The 21,461-nt window shown below is 30.9% G+C and overlaps 3 protein-coding genes across 5 annotated transcripts; 2 read left to right on the top strand and 1 right to left on the bottom strand.

The window, feature by feature from the left end:
- Positions 1 to 297: 297 nt before the first annotated feature.
- LOC126921785 (uncharacterized) lies at positions 298 to 2,643 on the bottom strand. 2 transcript variants are annotated; one of them, XM_050733656.1, is made up of 3 exons: positions 2,494 to 2,643; positions 1,012 to 1,354; positions 298 to 548 (listed from the first exon to the last, which is right to left on the bottom strand). In XM_050733656.1, exons 2-3 carry the CDS (start codon positions 1,153 to 1,155, stop codon positions 354 to 356), a joined length of 339 nt encoding a protein of 112 aa, XP_050589613.1. In that variant the 5' UTR covers positions 1,156 to 1,354; positions 2,494 to 2,643; the 3' UTR covers positions 298 to 353. The 2 variants fall into 2 exon arrangements, with proteins under 2 accessions (XP_050589613.1, XP_050589614.1); XM_050733657.1 differs by having other exon boundaries at positions 2,490 to 2,627.
- Positions 2,470 to 17,412, top strand: LOC126921702 (ubiquitin carboxyl-terminal hydrolase puf). The gene is made up of 12 exons (XM_050733459.1): positions 2,470 to 2,616; positions 3,092 to 3,188; positions 3,307 to 3,655; positions 3,726 to 4,023; positions 4,103 to 4,846; positions 4,942 to 10,930; positions 11,011 to 11,728; positions 11,791 to 11,981; positions 12,055 to 12,232; positions 12,321 to 12,487; positions 12,568 to 13,238; positions 13,307 to 17,412. The coding sequence occupies exons 1-12, from the start codon at positions 2,574 to 2,576 to the stop codon at positions 14,137 to 14,139; spliced, it is 10,278 nt and encodes a 3,425-aa protein (XP_050589416.1). The 5' UTR covers positions 2,470 to 2,573; the 3' UTR covers positions 14,140 to 17,412.
- A 127-nt stretch (positions 17,413 to 17,539) lies between these two features.
- Positions 17,540 to 21,188, top strand: LOC126921720 (transmembrane protein 245). Of its 2 annotated transcripts, XM_050733511.1 has the most exons (9): positions 17,540 to 18,352; positions 18,443 to 19,372; positions 19,445 to 19,609; positions 19,678 to 19,876; positions 19,964 to 20,148; positions 20,233 to 20,333; positions 20,423 to 20,440; positions 20,518 to 20,820; positions 20,907 to 21,188. In XM_050733511.1, exons 1-9 carry the CDS (start codon positions 17,837 to 17,839, stop codon positions 21,088 to 21,090), a joined length of 2,601 nt encoding a protein of 866 aa, XP_050589468.1. In that variant the 5' UTR covers positions 17,540 to 17,836; the 3' UTR covers positions 21,091 to 21,188. The 2 variants fall into 2 exon arrangements, with proteins under 2 accessions (XP_050589468.1, XP_050589469.1); XM_050733512.1 differs by lacking the exon at positions 20,423 to 20,440.
- The last annotated feature ends 273 nt before the right edge of the window (positions 21,189 to 21,461 follow it).

Raw genomic sequence — 21,461 nt, 5'->3', positions numbered from 1 at the left:
TTTTTTGGAAATGTGAAATACAAACAAATTATAATTATTCATATATTTTATATTATAGTATCAATAAAAAATATCTGTAATATCTGGTGTAAAAAATAAAAAAGTTTATACAGTAAATTAAATTTGCACATCACAAACATTTACCAACATATTTTAAGAAGAAAATATTTTATAAAATTTTTAAAGATAATTCTATAGATTGCTGAATCAATTGATCAATTATATATATATCTTTTCATTTAACAAAAAAATTTGTTTCCCTAGTAATAAATTACTAAAATAACAATACAAATAAGATATACAGAAAATGTTTAATAATATTGAGCGAGAAATTATGCTTTTAATTCTATATGTTAACAAGGAGGTGGGCTAGATGTTGGTACAGTATCAGCAGTTTGTGTAGAGGTTGATGCAACTGTTGATGATTTATTCTGAGTAGTTAACCTTCGTTTGACTAAGAAAAATTGTTCCATTAGTTCATGATGAGCTTCAAGCCGTTCAATACAATGTAGACATGCCGTTTTAGGTAATGGATCATTCATGTTTACCTATATGACAAAAGGGTAAAAATTGTATTTTTAAAAACTAAATATAAAAAATATTCATTATATGACATATATACACATATACATCTTTAAATATATTTATTTAACATTAACATTATTTATGAAACTTTTGAAACACCACAATTAATTAATCTTTCTCTGATTTAATGTAGCTATAATATATATTTATATTTAGAAAGATTTAATAAATTTGTAATAAACAAACTATTTTTATCATTACATTATGTAATTTTACAATTTCTCAATTATTGTTGTGTTTAAGGCAGAGCTGTCAAATATGATAAAAAATTCATATAAGAAAAACCATAAATGTAACTCAAATAAAGTGAAACCTTAACCAGTCATACACAGAATATATTGTAGTAGAAAGTATGAAAATTTTATTAAAAAATAATATCGATGAAAGCCTAATTTAAAAAAATACAAAGCAGATAATGATTTTTACCGTAATTGGAAGATAAGCATTTATTTTCTCAGCAAGTTTCATTCTCTCACCCTCTTCACCGTATATGTGGATCACGAAACGGTTCATCTTACTGCAAAGTCTGCATATAAAACCCGTGATCTCAGCTTTATCCGTGCTACCCATTTCAATTATTTATTAATATTTACTCTTGTTCGTATGGCACTTATCGACACCCTATAACCCAATACACACGTCAATATCTTCACACAAAGATTTATTCTATGAAATCGCACAAGATGTTATGCTCCTTTCAAGATTGTTTATCATACTTCTGAACAACTGGCGCTACCAGCACTGTATTCTTTTACTGCTCTCCTCCGAACTGTACATACATATAATATAGCTTATGAGTACATATATATATCTTTTTCTTGGTACATATTACCTGATATTACATACAAATTAGGTACATAATACAAAATATATTTAATCAAATGAAAATATATATAAGTAAATATATATTAATTATATCACAATTATAAGAAGGAATTTTTATGTTTAAAATTTATAACCAATATTTCATTATAATAGAATTAAGGATTGTATGATGAAAGCCTTAAAGGTTATAATTAAAGCAAAAAAATTAATAGATTTACTTTCTTAAATGATATTTTTGACATTGATTATTCCCTAATACATTATAAGATTTAATTGATATAATATAAACAAAAGAAAAATAATTTCATTTATTTCATTTTCACTCTATTTAAACAATTCAGAGTTATTGTTTGATAAACTAAAAAATTTATTATTAGCTCTTTAATATAATATTTGTTATTTAATATTATTGCTTCATTTATTAATGTATTTATAGTATATTTATAGTAGTCATTATCGATAGTATTACTACCTTATAAGTAAATTTCTAATTGTGATTTTTAATAAGATTTATGTATTTAGCAACGCTACAATTTATTGATGTTAATGTTACAAAAACAAATATAAAATAAATTATATATTATCTTCAATAAACTTTTAAGTCCAAAATAATTAAAAAAATATGAGGTTAGAAAAAAATTGGGGCTAGACTTTTTCATTTTATACATCATTCGGTTAAATAAAAAAAAATAATGTTTTATTTTTTATGTCTTATTAATGTTTAAAGTACTGATGGGATCATTTTAAATATCACATTATTTCAATAAAATATGGCGGCGATCAGCTGTCTTCTGTCATAATGACATTCATATTGTTAAGTAAAACATTACATTTTTCTAGGAATAATTTAGATAAAGATATTTGTAAACTCCGATAATAAAGTGAAGTAGTTTATCATTATTATATCATTTGTCTATAGGTATGAAAGATTTAAAAAAAAAGTAGAGGAAGATATTTACTGTTGCTCATCTGAAGTGAGCGGCAAGTGAACGCAGCTGCGTAAAAAAGCAATATGGTGACTAACGAATTAATCAAGTGTTGAGAGGATAATCAAGAATACAAATGTTTAATAATATTACCAACTTTTGCGATGGATGGTGGTGAAGTTGAGTGATGAACTTGACGTGATAAAAAGCCTTTTCAGAGGCTAAAGGAAGAAAACCATGTGCGATGTATGTGTTGACTTTCACGACCTTCTGCTCTCCTGTAAGCAAAATGTGTACTATACCTTTCATGTTAACCTAGTGTATTATGCTGCATGTTGTAAATTTTGATTTCGTATCAACAACTAATGTCCTAGTATAAGTAATCTAGTAACAAATTGTTGTAGAAATCTACCAGATTCATAATTACACTTAACTTTTTCTACTATAAAAGTCCGTTTATAATATTATAATTTATAACCTTATTTGCCTATGTATGATTTTAAAATTTATCAACTGATGCACGAATACGCTTCAACGTTAAATATACAAAATAACAAAATATTAAAATATGTTTTATATTTTCAAAGGTCGTAATTAGTAGTAAAATTGTACGACACATTAAAGTAGAAAATGTTTGATATATAAGAAATGATGATAGATTAGAATAGTGATACATTAATCTTATTTATATATATTTATAGCAATTTTATTTAAATTTTCGTATTGTTTATTGTTTGTTTATAATATATATCCAGATGATGAAAGATCATCGAAGGAACAAGATGGATTGGCAACACTTTGTATTTCGGATGTGGACACTACATTACATTATGTTAATCAATGGGTACAAAGGTCTGATTCCATTTTTGTTTTTTATAACATATAAACCAAACATTTGAATTGATATAAATACTTAATAAGATTGTTTTACTTCTATTTTAATACAACTTGTTTTCTTTTATTTTTATAGACAATGCATGTGCTGCTACCGAGAAATAAAAAATTTTGATCGATTTATACGATTAACTCAAAGTGTTGTATTATGTACGTTACAACAATTACAAATTATACAACAGAATGGTCAGCAAACAAACATTGGAAAAGTATCACCCAAAGACGAAAAAGAAGAAGGAAAAACAGATGAAAATAAAGTAGAAAACTCAGATTTTGCACAAACAGAAACAGAAACAAAACAAAACTGGTCTCAACAAGATAGAGAAAAATTGTATCATCTTCTTTCAAAAATATTTTTACTAAATTTTCCTCTTTACATTGCAATGAAACATGGTGGTGCAATTAATCCATTAGCTCCAGTAAAAGTAATATATTACAATAAGATGTATTGTTTTTTATCTATGCATTTATACATTATTTTTTATTATTTTAAAGGATGAAGGAGGATATTGTGAACCTCATGATCCAGAAGTGCCAGCTCCTTTAATTAGAGCAGTTTCCATATTTTGTCATCAAGGTGGTTTCAATTTAATGTCTGCTTGTTTTGATATGGAAAATACATTACCTGTTAGTCTTGCACATTCAATGGTTGTAGTGATTTGTAACTTAAAGCTTTGGTTGAATTATGGTAGTGTTATTCAGCTCTTTATACCATTACGCAGTCGTGTTATGAAATATATGTGTCGCTTAGCAGATAAAGAATTACGCACACCAGCAGTTAGAACGATGGCAGGTAAATTTTGGAATAAATAAGATTATAATAATTTAAGGCGTGTATTCTCGAGTTTGAATTAATAACCTTCTATATTTAGATTTCATGTGGAGTGCTGTAAAGGATCCTATCGACGCTGTTTTACCAAGCTTTGATCGTGATGGATTGGATCTAGCATTTAAATATTTTACTAGTACAACTTTAACTATGAGACTAGCAGGAATAGCTCAGATAAATGCTCATATCACTGCATTCAATGAACTTTGCAATAGTGAAACTGTCGCTGAAGTGGAACAAGTAGGCCATGCATTGGCTGCTTGGTTAACAGAAAATAATATAATAGCTCATATATTTGGACCAAATTTGCATGTAGAGGTTATTAAACAAAGTCATATTGTACTAAGTTTCTTAGCTATGGAAGGTAGAATTACATGTTCTGACATGGATACTATGTGGCAAGCAGCACAATTGAAACACTGTGGTCGCCCAGTATATGATTTATTGGCACCTTTAGTAAAACATTTGGCTCCAACTCCAGTTTTACATTTATACTCTTTATTAGGAAAATTGGAGCCGAAGGACCACACAGAACAAAGTTTATTCCTGGCATCTGCTTTGATAAAATTTATTTGGACAGCAGGTGGTTCAGGGTATCCAAGAGGTTTATCTATAAAAAACAGAGAAATTTTAAGAGGTAATAGTGGTATAGGTGGTAGCAGTACTAGTGATCCTAGTGGAATAGATGGAAGTAGTCCAGATGAGGATGAAGAAGAACCTAGTCCTGCTCCATCTGAAGGACCTTCACCACGAAAACAAGCAAGAGGGGATAGTAGTGATGGAGAAGGTAAAATAATACCTACCCATATATAATTAATATTTAATGCTTTTGTCTTTAAATGTAAAACACTTTTAAATGACTTAAAATATAAATATTAATAGGTCCGTTTAAAGCAAAAGGTGTGGGCACAGCAGTTGTACAAACAAGCTCGAATGAAGGAGAAGATCCCGTAATAGAAAAATCTGAATGTTTTACTGAATCAATAAAAGATTCTGCATGTAGTATACAAGATGATATAAAAGAAAAACAGAGTGGGTCAGATGCAGAAGCAGACACAGAGAAATCAAACACAGAAGAAACAGTTGCAATAGAAAAGAGGAAGAGAAAAGTATTAAGAAAACGGAAAAAACCTCAGAAACGTTCACTAGTTACTGCAGATAAGACATTAGAAGGCATTGTTAATGAAGAAAATAATGTGAAAACTAAAGAGTTAATGTTAGATATGAAATATAGGCCAGAGGATGTACTAAACAGTACTTTGGATACTGGTGGATTAGTTTCTATAGATGATCCAAAAGGTGTTGATGCGCTGGATCGTGTAAAACAGCAAGCAATGGCTTTAGATCCAAGCGATCAACAAGTTCCAACAACAGCAACACTCCTAAGAAGAGCTAACAAAAACAAATATATGTCATTAGTAGGCCATAATGTAGATCGAGCTCCTGACTCAGCAGATACTTCGCATGATGAAGATGATAGTGATGTAGCTGGTGTTCTCGGAGCACCCGATGGACCTGGAGCTGTTATATCAGAACTTGCCGGTCTAGTACATGCGACTGGACCTACGTTTTTGCCTTCAGGATTAGATGAAATGCTTTCAGATGAAGAAGGATCTTACAGTAGCAGAATATCTAACAAAAGCGAAAAAAATATGGCAGATTTTGATGGAGAGGAAAGTGGATGCGAAGAGGAATTAGCTCAATTGGCTGCGCGTCATTTAACAGCTATACAAATGCAGGCTTATCATCCTCATCATTCTCATCCAACAATGACCATTAGACGATCTGTTTGTCGCCCTCCACAAGTGAGAAGTATTCGCCAAACGGTAACACGTGTTAGTTCCCAATTCAACTTGGACACTGTATGCAAGCCTGGAAATACGTTATTATGGGATCTTTTGCAAGATGATAAAATTGGTCAATTAGGAGAAGGTTTAGCTCTGGAAGCTGAGAAAGCTTTATGCAATCTTCTTTGCTTTAATGTTGATCGATTAATACCTATGAAATTCATAGAAGGTTGCTTAGAAAATCTTGCAACCAATCGTTCTGTGGTTGTATCTTTAAGATTATTACCTAAATTACTTGCCAGTTTCCAGCAATTTGGTGCAATGGACGCACATACGATAACAACGTGGGCCGATCGTGAACGTGGAATGATGAAACACTTCTTTAATAATCTGAAAACATACACTAGTACAGGGCCAAAAAATAACTTATATTCCCATCAAACAGAAATACAAGTTCGATTACAGTTTTTATCTTCTATTTTTTCACCTTTAGGTTCGCCTGATTGTTTTCGTCTAAGTCTCGAACAGGTCGACATATTATGGCAGTGTTTGTCACAAGACACAACATGCGCCGATGAACTTTTCAGTTGGTTGCTTAGTCAAGCAAAATCAACAGAGCAGCATGCACTTGGAATGGATACGCTTAAACATTTATGTATGCGTAAATTACCAAGTTTACCACCCGAAACTATTAGTATGACAGGCCTTAGTCTTTTCCAACAATTATGTAATTTAGCCCGTTTAGCTGCTGCACACTTGGATAGACCTTTAAGAGACGTAGATTCAGTTGGTATGGATTTCTTGTGGAGAATTGCATTAAAAGCTAAAAGCACAGATGTCAGTATGGCGGCTATACAATATCTAAATGGATATTACATGTCTAGACAATTAACTCAAGAGGCAGAATTTGTTTCACAATGTATGACTCATCTTGCTGCAGCTAGTGCTGATTTGGAAATGAACGAAGAAGCTAGTTTACGTTGCATACAAAGAGCTTTGTTACTATTAAGAACACATTTAGAAGCGTTCCGAAAACGCTACGCATATCATTTACGTCGCTGGATACTGGAAGGTAGAGGTGCTGGTAGTCACGTTGCTATGAACACTTCAGAGAAAGGCCAACAGCTAAGAATATTTGTACAACCTGCAGGAATACCTGAAAAAACAAGTTTCACTCTTCTGAGTACTGATTATGTAGCTGATCTAAGAGCCGAAGTTGCTAAATGGTGGGATGATACACAAAATAATCAAGAGAAATCGACATCTACTACAAATTCGAATCAAAATAATGGTTCAGTATTAGGTTCTCTACTTACTGATGGGCCAATTAGGATGATTACACAAGGTCAGGAATTAACTATTGATTTTGACGAAAAGACATTGCAAGAAATGGGATTTAAAGATGGTCAACTAGTGTTCATTTCTCCCGGCGCTGGTCGAGGTAATGGTACAGGTAGATGTAACAAACGAGATGTGGATTCACCATCTCTTTTACCACCACCTCCTCGAGAATCTTTGCCGACATTATTATTATTACGTCCACAGTATTTTGAACAATTATTTACACTAATGAGAACTTTAAGTGCTATGAAAACGGTTGTCAAAGGAGGGCAAGAAATTCCTCATACAAAAGCACAGGTACTTTCAAGAAGAGTTTGGGACACATTAACATTACTGCCAACTAGTCCAACTTTATTAAGAGGATTTAAAAAACTAGGAGAAACAACTTTGCCAGAATTGTTAGATCCTGCTAGTCCTCAAAAATTGATGTATTCTTTATATATAGTAGAGTCGTTGAGTAGACATAGTACAACAAACCAACCTGCTGTTGTAAATTGTACATCCAGCGCATCTGGTAACGAAGGTGATGGCGATACAGATGATAATCACGAAGACAAAGAGAAGGATGTTGCTTGGTCTACATTGTTTGTTCAGCATGGAGGTTTGCGTCATTTATTTGATATTTTTATGTCTGGATGCTTGGAACAAGGTGATGGTAGTGAGTGGCAGCAGGACTGTCTCGCTAGTTTACTAAAACAATTGTGTTATTTGGGCGTTGTTAAAGAAGAGAAAAAACGAAGTAAAGCAGATAAACTGCTTGTACCTAAACTGAGCGAAGTGATGCTTTCAATGATGAATGTTGAAGCTGTTATGTCTCGAATAACAAGTATATTAAATGAGGCATCACTGCCAAGGGATCCAAATCATTACAAGACAGGACTTTTTGGAAGATCACAAGTTATACATTATACTATGGCTTTATTAGTTTGTTGGGTACATAGTGACGAAACAGTGAAGCAGTATCTTTTTTCATCATCAGAACCATTTGGGAAAACTTGGTTAAGAAGATTAGTATTGGAAGATCCCGAACCAGAAGTAAGAAGAGAAGTTTGTACAGCACTGTATAGATTATGTCTGGGGACTACAGGATCTGAAGATGAAAATTCTGGTAATCCCAGTTTAATCGTTCCAATGTTAAATACATTGTTGGAACATCTGGTAATTGCCGAAGCAATGCAACCTTCTCATCGAAAACCGGATTTACCGTTGCACTTACATCCCGTACTTGATGATGGAAAAGAACCATATGGACCTGCTTGTAGGGATTATTTTTGGCTTGTTTGCAGATTAGTTGATTCTCTCCCTGAAGAAGCTATCAAAGAAGGATCGGATGATTCCAATTTAACGATAGATCTTGAAACCCTAGCAATAAGAGTTATTGATTCTGTTTTAAATAGAGACCATCTTGAAACACGTCATAACACAGTGGAAGATGATGGCTTAGTTGGATTATTAAATCTCACTTGCAATATCATGACACATAATCCACCTTGCAAACAAGGAAAGATTGGGCAAAATTTATTACATGAAGTATTCGATTTTCTATTTGCATTACCTAATCCTCGATCAAAACATGTTCCGAAATGTAAAAGTCAAGTCTCCAGATCAGCAGCTTTCGATCTTTTAGTCGAACTTGTAAAATCTGCACCTGATAATTATAGAATTCTTCATGAAAAATTATTAGCTCAACATAAACCTGGCCCGCATTCTCCATATCCATGGGATTACTGGCCACATGAAGATGGACGTTCTGATTGTGGATATGTAGGTCTAACAAACTTAGGTGCCACCTGTTACATGGCTAGTTGTATGCAGCATTTATATATGATGCCGCAAGCACGCATCTCTATATTAGGGGCTGATTGTAATAGGGCAAATAAACATCAACTCACATTAAGAGAGTTACAAAGAATGTTTGCCTATCTTTTAGAATCCGAGAGAAAAGCGTATAATCCTCGAAGCTTTTGTCGAGTATATACCATGAATCATGAGCCTTTAAATACTGGAGAACAAAAGGATATGGCTGAATTTTTTATAGATCTTGTATCTAAATTAGAAGAAATGACATCAGATTTAAAGAACTTGGTGAAGACATTATTCTGTGGTGTAATATCTAATAATGTCGTATCATTAGATTGCGAACATGTAAGTAGAACTCTTGAAGAATTTTATACTGTACGTTGCCAGGTGGCAGATATGAGAAATCTTTACGAAAGTTTAGATGAAGTTACAGTTAAAGATACTTTGGAAGGAGATAATATGTATACATGTTCACAATGTGGTAAAAAAGCAAGAGCAGAAAAGAGAGCTTGTTTTAAAAAGTTGCCACATATATTGTGTTTCAATACAATGCGATATACATTTAATATGGGAACCATGTTAAAAGAAAAAGTAAATACACATTTTAGTTTTCCATTAAGATTAGATATGTCTGGATATGTTGAGAAAAAACTCATGCCACAGCATTATCAGGAAGAAAAGAAGGCATCTGAAAAGAGAAAATCTGAAAGTGATTGTCAATCAGAATTAGACAATGATGATGCAGAAATGGAACATTATCAATATGATTTAATAGGTGTAACAGTTCATACTGGCACAGCTGATGGTGGACATTATTATAGTTTTATTAGAGATCGTACATCCCCTAATAAAGATAAATGGTTTTTGTTTAATGATGCAGAAGTTAAACCATTTGATCCAAATCAAATAGCGGCAGAGTGCTTTGGTGGAGAAATGACTAGTAAAACCTATGATTCCGTTACAGATAAATTTATGGACTTCAGTTTTGAAAAAACGAATTCAGCATATATGCTATTTTACGAATGGTGCACTGATCCTGGTGATCAAGCAAAAGAGGAAGAAGCCACTGTTTCTAGTCCAAATGGACGACAATCTTCTTCATTAATTCATAAAAATACTAATAAACTACCACCATTGGAACTAAATAAAGAACTTGAAGATTGGATATGGCAAGATAACATGCATTTTTTACAAGATAAAAATATATTTGAACATACGTATTTCACATTTATGTGGCAAATATGTGGCTATATACCACAAACATTACTTTCTGTACAATCTGACATAACAGAAATGTCAGCAGATCTTTCCACGTCATTTTTTATGGAAACTTTTATTCATGCTAAGGAGAAACCGACTATGGTGCAATGGGTAGAGTTATTAACAAAACAATTTAATGGTTCGGCTGGTGCATGCGCTAGATTTCTTGAAAAGATGGCTGGAGATTCGTGGTGGCCAATTCAAATTCTAGTCAAGTGCCCTAATCAAATGGTAAGACAAATGTTTCAAAGGCTATGCATACACGTGATACAACGTTTGCGCGCTACTCAAGCACCTTTATATCTTCTTTGTGATGAAGAAAATGACGTAAATACTGTCGGCACGCGATCCTGCGTGACAAGATTTGTTAGAATGCTTTTATCTCTTATGGAACATGCAAAACAACATTTGAAACATCTTACTGAATATTTCAGTTTTTTATATGAATTTAGTAAAATGGGCGAGGAAGAAACTCTATTTCTAATAAGGGTACAAGCTATATCAACTATGGTAAATTTTTATCTTGGACATAAAACACACGAATTTGTTGATGCAGTCAGTGAAGAAGAAGAAGAAGAAGAGGTTGTTGCTATGCCAACAGAGAAGTTGAGACCTGCTTCTTTGGATAAAATGATCACTTTAATAGCAACTTTGGTTGAACGTAGTAGGGGACCCGATCACAGGTAGTTAAATAAGTTTTACTTTTATTTAATGTAAAAACTGTATTATATGTTTATATACATATTATATTTTCATTTTCCAGACTAGCATTGTCTCCAGCAGATCTTAGCGCTGTAGCAGGAGGTAAAGGATTTCCCTTTTTGTATCAGCAAACGCGAGATGTCATCAATCTCAACCAGACGCGAAATTTGATACAATCTTTATGTCGTTGGAATGATAGACTGGCAATACATATTGTAACAATGATATTTCAAGCTATAACAAAACATACAGATGTCTGCCAACCATTTTTCAAACTTCTGACATTGTTAACTGAAAGTTCAGGATTAAGTGGGTTGCCCTGTATGACGCAATTGATTTTAGGCAGAGTTTGGGAAGCAGCTAGAGTTGCTCCACATGGAGCACTAGAATGGCTAGCTTTAGCTGTTACAAGAAGTAAACTTGCACATGCTTGGGTATTACAAGGATTAGACACGTGGTTACAACATTTTCTATTAGAACATTCAAATCAAAGAGTTCGCTCTGCAGCTGCTTTTCTTCTCGTATCATTGGTTCCGTCAACTCATTTCAGACAAGGTTATCGTAGTGCTCATAGATTAGGTTTAGGATGCAATACATCTAGAGAACTACAATTATCTCCAGAAGCTACTTTAATTTTGCATAAAATATATACGGCACTTCTACGATTATTGCAACCAGCAAGACATTATATTGATATACAAACTCATGGTACAATGAAACTCACTGCCTATTTTGCATTACTTACATATTGTGTCATTTCTAAGACAGAAAAATTAATGGTAAGTATTGCATAATGTTAAATCTTAGTATAACTACTTCATTATATAATATTTACTTCTAGTTTGGACAATATTTGAATGATTTATGGGCACTTTTTCACCCAAAACTATCTGAGCCTAGCATTCCAGTGCATCATAATAAACAAGCTGTGCTATTGTTTTGGTACCACGTTTGTTCTGATTGTCCGGAAAATGTCGCTCTTATACTTCACAATCCTCATATAACTAAGAATATTGCATTTAATTATATACTGTACGCATAATTTTGTTTTATATGGTTATAAACGATCACAGAATATTTTTTAAAGATTTACATGTCTTTCTAGTGCTGATCATGAGGATCAGGATGTGGTATTATTTAATAGAGTAATGTTACCTGCTTACTACGGTTTATTACGATTATGCTGTCAACAATCACGCACTTTTACAAGGCAACTAGCTGCACATCAAAATATTCAATGGGCATTCAAAAACATAACACCTCATCCTACTCAATATTCGACTGTAAGATTTCTACTAATTTAAGTTCTATTTTGCTTTACTTATAAAAGTTATATCTAAAACATAAAATATATCTCTTTTTTTTTTATAGGCTGTGGACGAACTATTTAAATTAATGCAATTGTTGGTTGCAAGACATCCTGATCAAACAGAACAGGAAGAAGCTGAAATTGCATCGTTTAGGAGAGGAACTTTATCTTCGTACTTACAAGGATTAGACGGGCGATCATGTTGGGCTACACTTATTTCTGCATTTCGGTACAATATTTATAATAATATTTCTTTTTATTTTAATATACCAATTTGAAACACGAATTGATAAAGTCAATACCTTACAGTATCCTGATTGAATCAGATGATGATAGGCTTTATGTTGTATATAATGGAGGATTAAGCATGGCTTTGGAAGCATTTCATATGCTGCATATTATGTATCATGAAGCAACAGCGTGTCATGTTGCTGGTGATTTAGCTGAACTAATAGCTATTATTGTTGAACTTGTGCGATGTATTAGAACTGCAAGAGATGGACCTGATGCAAGGAATATATTAGCGAATTGTAAAGAATGGCCAGATATTCTGCGGAAATTAGCAACATTGTTAAATACATACAATCCTCCGGATATGAGAAATCTTGCTATAGATCTTTTGAAAGAACTTGTGATGCTTGTTCCTGCTGAAGCGATCTCAATTTTGGCACCATTGCTGTCACACTGCCATGCAGCTCTTCAAGAATCTCACGCTGCCGTTCCACCTGGCCCGTATCTTCCAAGAAGATCTACTCCTCCAGGAAAGATGCCTACTCGACCTGCTAGACCGATGGTTCAAATGGCCGTACCACACTCTCAATTAGAGGCGTCAAAAGGAGTAGATCCAGAATATGATAATGCTTTACTCGAATTTTATTTACCATATCACGAACTTATCGACGTAATGTGCAGATTAGCAATAAATAATGATTGTATGACAGATACATTAGTAAATCTGAGCGCTATGTTAGGATTTGAAGGTAAATATCATTTATTGTCTAAAATTTATGGAATTAATATAATTAATAATAATATTATTTAATTACAGGTGTTCCACTACACTTAGCTTTATTTCCTAGATTATGGTTAGATGTTCATGCTGCTACACACATAGACAGAAAACATATTGCATCTCTTCTTTGTTCTTCCTATACAGTGGATTATGTAGATGCTGTATTACTAGATGAAAGATCGTCATTAGGAATACCGGCAATTCATGCTTTTCTCAAGACTTTCTTTCCAAAACTTGCTAATCATGTATTGACTGAACAAACTTGCTTACTTATTGACAATTTAGTTAGTTCTATGGTAGCAATGGTGGAAGCAGTAGATATTCAAGCATCTGCACATAGATTAACAGGAGACTTAAGAGCTTTGGCTCTTGTCTATAATAGCAGTACAAGACTGAAACCACCAAGTAGCTTGTTACCAGCATTAGAAACGCTGTTGTCCCGAACTAGAGCCATTAAAGTGAAAGAATCTAATCAACAGGAAGTAGAAGCCCCTACGAAAAAGCGTAAGTTTATGGTGAATGAAAACAATGAAACCACTGATAAAGACTTGCATCTACCAATCAAAGAACTTAACAAACAGAAAAACGTTTCAAACATAAACATTGAAGAAAAGGATAAAGTAGAAGTAAATGACATGACTTCCTCTGATTCTGGAGATGATAAAACCATATCAAGAAATAATATTCAAGCAGAAAATATTCCTACAAACATCAGTGAGATATCTCCGGGTTTAATTGATACCGTGACAACCAACAATTGTACGAACCAATTGCGATGTTCATTAACTAATGTTTCCTGGTTTGAAATGTTGGAAAAGACAATTCTCGACCTGCAAACTATTGTGCAATTGCAAACGAAAAATAACTAATTCTCTATGTGTTTTAAATGGTGCTTTTATCATAGAAGCATACAATACAGGACTAAGATTATGTGTAACTGTGTGATTCTTTAAAATAACAAGATGCAAATTCGTTAATACATTCAAGATCTAAATGGACAAAAAAATTTTAGTGCGCTTGTGTTCTGTAAAGAAAAAGATACATCTATTATATCACATATATGTATGTATCAAATGCGATTTATTTTCCAAATGTAGGTAAATAAGATATCTTGGTTTATTTAAGTTATATTAAAATATTCAAGAAAGAAGGAAAAACAAATTGTCAATTGGGGCTAAACAATTTTCATTTTATACAACAAATGTTCGTTAGTGCTGTGAGATTGTCCATCTTCTGGTAATGTAAACAATAATACATATAAATTACCAAATATTCAATACTAGGAATTGTGTAAAGCTTCAAATAATTTAAGAAATATAATCATAAAATCTTTGTTAAAATTATGATCGTTTTCCTATGCTTATCTCAATATTGCAAGATATTACAGGGTTTTTTCAATCGTTTAACATAAAATATAAAATAACATATTTTTCAATCAGCTCTGAAATTTTATATGTTTAAATATTATTTACACATTAATCTATAGATTTCATTAATTTGTCATTGTAACATACTTCCATTATATTTTTAATACGTTTCCAGATAATTAATTGTGTGAGTTGTGAATGAGTATTTTTATATAAAAATTGCACATCTTACTCAACATATCTTCCTAAACAAATTTACGTGAACTATTACATTATAAACTTTTTTTATGTTTAATGTAATAATAAGAGATTTAGTTTATTTAGATAAGTGAACAATGTGCTAACAACTTTGATATATTTTCTGATATTTTTAATCGTTTTCTCCAAAAACTGTAAAATCAGAATATTATTAATTATTAGGCAGTTGAGTTTTGTTTCTCAAAAACAAAGTTTGATTTTCATTCAAATTAAGTTTTAACCATACTTTGTGTCATCATGATAAAACATTTATTTATAACTATTACAAGTAAAAAGTCTTAGTGTTTGTAATATCACTATATCACTTTTTCTATTCGTATAATCGCAGTAAATATATCTCACATCACCAATGAACAATTTCATTATCAAATTTTGTAAACATTCATAAAAAATCAGCAAAAAATTATTTGAATATAATTTTTTTGTAACATGTAACAAACGAACCTGGAAACATATCCGTATAAATTGTTATGTATGCGCTTAATTTACGTGCACTGCTTTATTATATTTATTATTACTATATAATAATCGTGCGCTATTAAAAAAAGAAGGAAATATATATATATATTTATTATTTTCTTATTAATTCGTTACATAAACAAGTTACTTTGCCGCCACTTGTCAAATATTGTTTGAAAATTTTTGTTTCAAAAGATAATTGATATAATTAAGTTTTAAATTTTAATTTTTTTCAATATTTTTGTATTGGAAAAAAACAAACGGGAACTAGAATTTTTTGAATAAGTCTATTTGTTCAGTAAAAACTAGAATTTTTAACAATAAATTACATATATTTCAAGAAATATATTTTTTTAACTACATCTAGACAAATAAAATAGTGTATCTAATTGATAATTTCGTTAGAAATATTACATCTTGATTATTTAACAAAATATGTTTCTTGAAATGTTCTTATTTTTAATATCGAAAATATTGCGCTATCCAGCTCTATAATATAGCCTAGTACTTCATTTAAATATAAAGTCATAATTTATTATACGTATATGCTTAATGTGCGAGTATACGTATGCACATTTCATATACGAACAGTAATCACTGACATGTTTTTCATCATAATTGAGCTTATTATCAGACAATGGCACTAAAATATAACTTGTCCATATTGAAGTTCAAGAATCATCGCGCGCATTTTGGATTTCGACGATACAATACAATAGCAAATTAACGAATGATTGGAAAAGTGAAAGCAATGAATGTTGATTACATGGTGTTCTTGTGCGATATTCTTCTGTTTCTTCGTCACATTAATGTTACTTAATTAATTAATGACCACATGTCGAGAAGTACTTTGTAGAATTTTATCTACTTACGAAACATACTTTTAAAAAAGAAATCAGATTAAAGGATTAAATATTACAACATCACGATAGAATAAGTAACGGCTTTTTGGGAATGCATTTTGAAATGAACTACAGATTTTAGAAACAACTATCAAATAATTACATGATTATTATTAATTAACCTTCGTGACATAAATTCGATAAGTATTAATAATAATAACAATAATAATTAAAAAGAAGTAAAAAATGAAAGTGTGATGCTTAAGTCAAGGTTTCCTCGCGTAATTACTATTTTCAAGCACGTCAACATTATATATTAAAAAAATGTTCGTCCTTTCAGCTATCAATATTATTCTTTAGCAAAATGTAAAACAAAATACAAAGAAACTATGTTCAGTAGTTTTACAGAAATCTAAGTGAGTATCCATGTCACAAATTGTATTTCTAACATGCGACATACGTGTTTGTGATCAAAATACTGTGATTAGTGATGGTAGATCTATTCGCTGGTTTTGCAACAGACATGAATATAACAAGCGTACTATATACGCACATACGATATAATGAATTTTTCACTAAATCATGTATTTTTAACTTTTATGTGCTGGCGGTGATTTATTGAGTTTAGTAAGATCGAAAATGTAGTAACCAAAAAGTAAAAAATGTACAAAAAAAGGCAAAAAAAGAAAAATGGTATAAAGAAGAGCATAAGATCGTGTAAAACTAATGCGAGAAAAAAGCATTTACATTTACTTTTATTTATTAAAAGCGACGAATGCCTTTGTCTCATGAAACGCGTTTCGATAATCTTTTCATATTTATAGATAAAACAAAAAAACGAGTACATGCGATAGAACGTTCGTGCTTTCGAATTAATTCAATTCAGAGATGGTTAAGACTGTATAAAAAAAGGTATTTGAGGCATCCTACAATACTTTTGTCATTTTATTAACCTTCCGAAAATATCAGAACTATCTTATCAGATTTATATCTTTAGCATGCGTTTACGTTTATGTATTCATTTACATATTTAAGGTGTATAGTTTCTTGATCAATAATAAATAAAATCTTTTCATTTTAAATTTCGTATACAAGAACAATCTTATTATATATTTTAAAATTTTGTTTTGCGCATATATAAAAATTATGATGCATTGAATTAAGATATTAACATTTTATATTCTATGATGTAATTAATTAAATTGCGAAGAATAAATTTCTGGAGTTTGTAATTTATTTTAACAATCTTTTAACATGTCATTTCATTTCATTAATTTGGCTGATAATTTATGTTTATAAGTAAATTATCTTTTTTTTTAAATAGAGAAAAAAACAAGTTTTATTTATTCTGATTTCAGTCATTTCACTCTTTTATTGACATTAATTGATATACCATAGTGTATATACATACATACATACATATGTACATATGGGATACTGCACGATGCACGACTACTCACTAATCACTACTGCACAATACCAGTATACAGTATTTGTTACTTCTTACAGTAAACTTTACACTTATTACTATTTTCCTATTCAGTATAATTTTTTTACTTTTCTTAACAAAATATTAAGTAGTAACAGAATTCAAAATTAAATAATAAGCGCTCTAATAGTGAATTGATTACGTATTCACAATGGATAGTACACGGTCGCCTATGGATAACCTCTTTAACATGCTGTCCGGCTTCAGTGCGGGTCATGAAAAAGCCTTAAAACAAGGCATTTATAATGCCGTGGCACTGTTCTTTTTGTGTCTAGTTTCAGCAGCAGGGTTTGGATTATATATTATATTGAGACCTTTTGTAAAACCTCTAATTTGGGCTCTATTATGTGGCTCTGTTCTATTCCCTTTCAAATATTCGTTAACTACGATGGTACAGTCATGGTTTGAAAAAACGGAAGCGTCTCATACTCCTTTAGTAATAAATTTAATAGTGCTGCCTGTACAAATAGTAGACAAAGTATCTGACAGTATAGGATCATTTTTATGGAAACGCATTAAGTACATTATCAGTGCATTTTTGTTGGCTGCAATACCTTTAACTATATATCATTACATACCTACTATATTAAGTTGTCTTATATGGAGAATATGTCTAATTTTTAGTACTATTTTTGGATTTTTTATAACAACATGCAACACGTTTACGGTAACTTTTAACCATTTAAAAAATGCTTAATAAGAAATATATTTCATTATATATCGGTAATGATCAATAATAGTAATGTAATTTTTACAGATTGCTTTTATACTTATTGGATATTTATCTGTGTTGTATATTTATTGGACACCGAATAATTCCATACATTTCCGTTATACCTCATTTGTTATATGGTTCATGATTAGTTTATATGTTTCAAACATATTAGGTGCTTATCAAATTATTGTATTTATAACACTACAGATACTATACTTGATAGGATTTATTTATGAGGTAATAGGCATTGTGGAAAACCAAGAATTAGAAAATAAACAAATGACATTCATGGAAGCAATATGCTTTGCATTAACAAATAACTTAACTATAAATATACAACATGATTCATTTCCTTCATTTCCTAAAAGTGAAAAAGTAGAAAATATCAGTAAAGAGAACATGGATGACAAGATAAGTGAAGAAGACAAAGAAATAAAAGTTAGAAAATTCTCCAGCAAGTCAATGTCATTGGATGCAACTAATAGAGGGGTAATGAAGAGACTGCAACCACCTAGTATACCATTACGTGATCGTTATTTGTTAAGAAGATTGAAAACAGAATTACGAATGTCTATAGATATAGAAAGTGATAAGGTTGATACTGACAAATACATGTATGGTGCATTATATGCTTGCATTGGTATGCTCCTTTGGAAACATAGGTGGATGATATACATTTTAATTATTCCTATAGCCTTTTATATTATTAAACAACTTGGAAGTTATTTTGGAGTAGGAAAGATGATTGAAAAACAATGCAACATTATTATACAAATTATAAAAACATGGTGTATAGAAAGACATCAAGCTCTCTTACCAGTTAATGTTAGAGGTTTATATAAAATTGGAATCATGGTTGATAAAAAATTAACAAAAGCCTTGAAAGCTTCAGTTGATTCTGTAGTAACAATTGCTGTGATTTTTGGCCTACTTATATTTACTACTTGTACCTCTATTTTTATAACTATACAGGTACAATGAAGTTATAATAAATGCTACCTTATACATCTTATAAATGATTATAAATTATTATGCTTTTCCTAGGTTTATACAGAAGGTATGCATCTTATTCATATTACTGGAGAGATACTCAATTCATCTTTAATGAATAATTCAGACATTGATTGGTTACCTGAAGAATGGGAAGATTCAGTTAATAGTGTGTTAGATAATGCTTACACATATGGACGAAGTGCTATTTCTGACGGAGTGAGATATATGTGTATATTTATAATTACTAAATATATTTCAATACTAATATGTAATATATGATGTAGGTAAAAGGATTGGTAAAAGATTTAGATACTGCAAAGGCTGAACAGTTGGAAAAGAAAGTTTTAGAACTTTGGGATAGACTTTATCAAGCATGGATGATGTCTAATGAAAGTCCTGATTTAATTGGACCTACTGTAGATGTTACAGCAGCTTATTCAGTGTGGGAAAGCTTCAAAGAAAGTTTTGGCAAAACACCTTTACGTAAGATTTCACATTTAAAATTAAATGCAATTAAATGCAGCAGTATCCAGATTTATTCAGTGTGTTTGTTCTTCTTTTTTTATGTAGAACTGTTTAACATGACCAACATACAAAACTTTGTAAAAGAAAATATTGGGATTTGTATGTCAGTGTTGGACTCCATTTGGAGCATAGTGAAGGGAAATATGTCTGTGATATTAACAATTTTTACAGAATTATTTTATGTTATACTTATGAGTGGATCAGCAGTACTTAACTTCACTCTCAGTATGGTAATCAATTAATTACAAAAAACGCGTATATATTTTGAAAATATTTAGAATATATATTTTATGTAATAAAAATTTCATTTTAAGGTGGTGTTTTTTACAACGCTTTTTTACCTCCTTAGTTCTAGTGAAAAAACATACAAACCTATTGAGTTAACTACAGTATTTAGTCCTATTAATTGTCACAGGTAAATGTTTAGATTTTATAATACATCAATATATTTTGTATTAATTGTAATATAAATTATTTTGAAAAATTAATTTTTTTATTTATAAGCACTTTCCATGTTGAGGGGTATGTATATATTGAATTATAAAAATATATGCTATTACATATTTTGGCAGAAAAGCCTAACATCTTATCTTTTGTAGGTTTGCTGTAGCATTACAAGAAGCAGTAATTGGAGTATTTGCTGCAACATTTAAACTTGCTTCTTTCTTTGGCATGTGGACATGGTTTACACATAATTTGTTCCAAGTAAAAATGATTTATTTACCATCAGCTTTTGCAACAATACTCGGTGCCGTGCCATTTTTGGATGCATATTTTGCTTGCATCCCAGCTACTTTGGAACTTTGGTTTACTCAAGGATCTATGACTGCTATTCTGTTTTTCATGTTTCATTTTCTTCCTTGCAATATTGTTGTAACTGAATTCTACAAAGAAATTAAGGGGTACTATAATCTTTAAAAATTGCAATAAAAATATATTTATTTAGATACATATAACTACATTTATATTAATCGCTTTTTTACTTTAGGGGTGGACATCCGTATCTGACAGGTCTTTCCATAGTAGGTGGTGTCTTTTGCTTAGGCGTAGAAGGTGCCATTTTTGGTCCCTTATTGCTATGCTGTATAATGGTAGCAATTAATCTAAGTCGTCGTTATCTACATTCGCCATCAGAAGAAGTTATACCCGCGTATGCACAAATTAAACAGTAATAGGGAAGTTGTTAATAATACTTATATAATACTTGTAATACTTATTATTGAATAGTTGAACAAAAATTAACAGATCTTGGTAGGTTAACTTTTAAAAATATAGGCAATGGTGAATCTTAACATCTAACAAGTGCTTTAAATGAAGTTTAAAAACGATCAAACATAAGTCATATTTATATATGTTTAACGTTCATATATAGTATAAAAAAAATAACTTTTATCTTTATGAAAAATTTTAACACACAATACTATTTACAAAATAAGATATCTTTATCTAGTCTTTAAAAAAGATAGTTTACTATAACATGTAATTTTTGTTACATGTACATATATTTATGGAATAATTGCTTGTATATTTTATTATTTTTTGA

The sequence above is a fragment of the Bombus affinis genome, chromosome 11 (assembly GCF_024516045.1).
Source record: "Bombus affinis isolate iyBomAffi1 chromosome 11, iyBomAffi1.2, whole genome shotgun sequence".
Classification (NCBI taxonomy): Eukaryota; Metazoa; Arthropoda; class Insecta; order Hymenoptera; family Apidae; genus Bombus; species Bombus affinis.
Note: the sequence above shows the minus strand (reverse complement) of the source record. Positions and strands in the feature narration are given on the sequence as shown.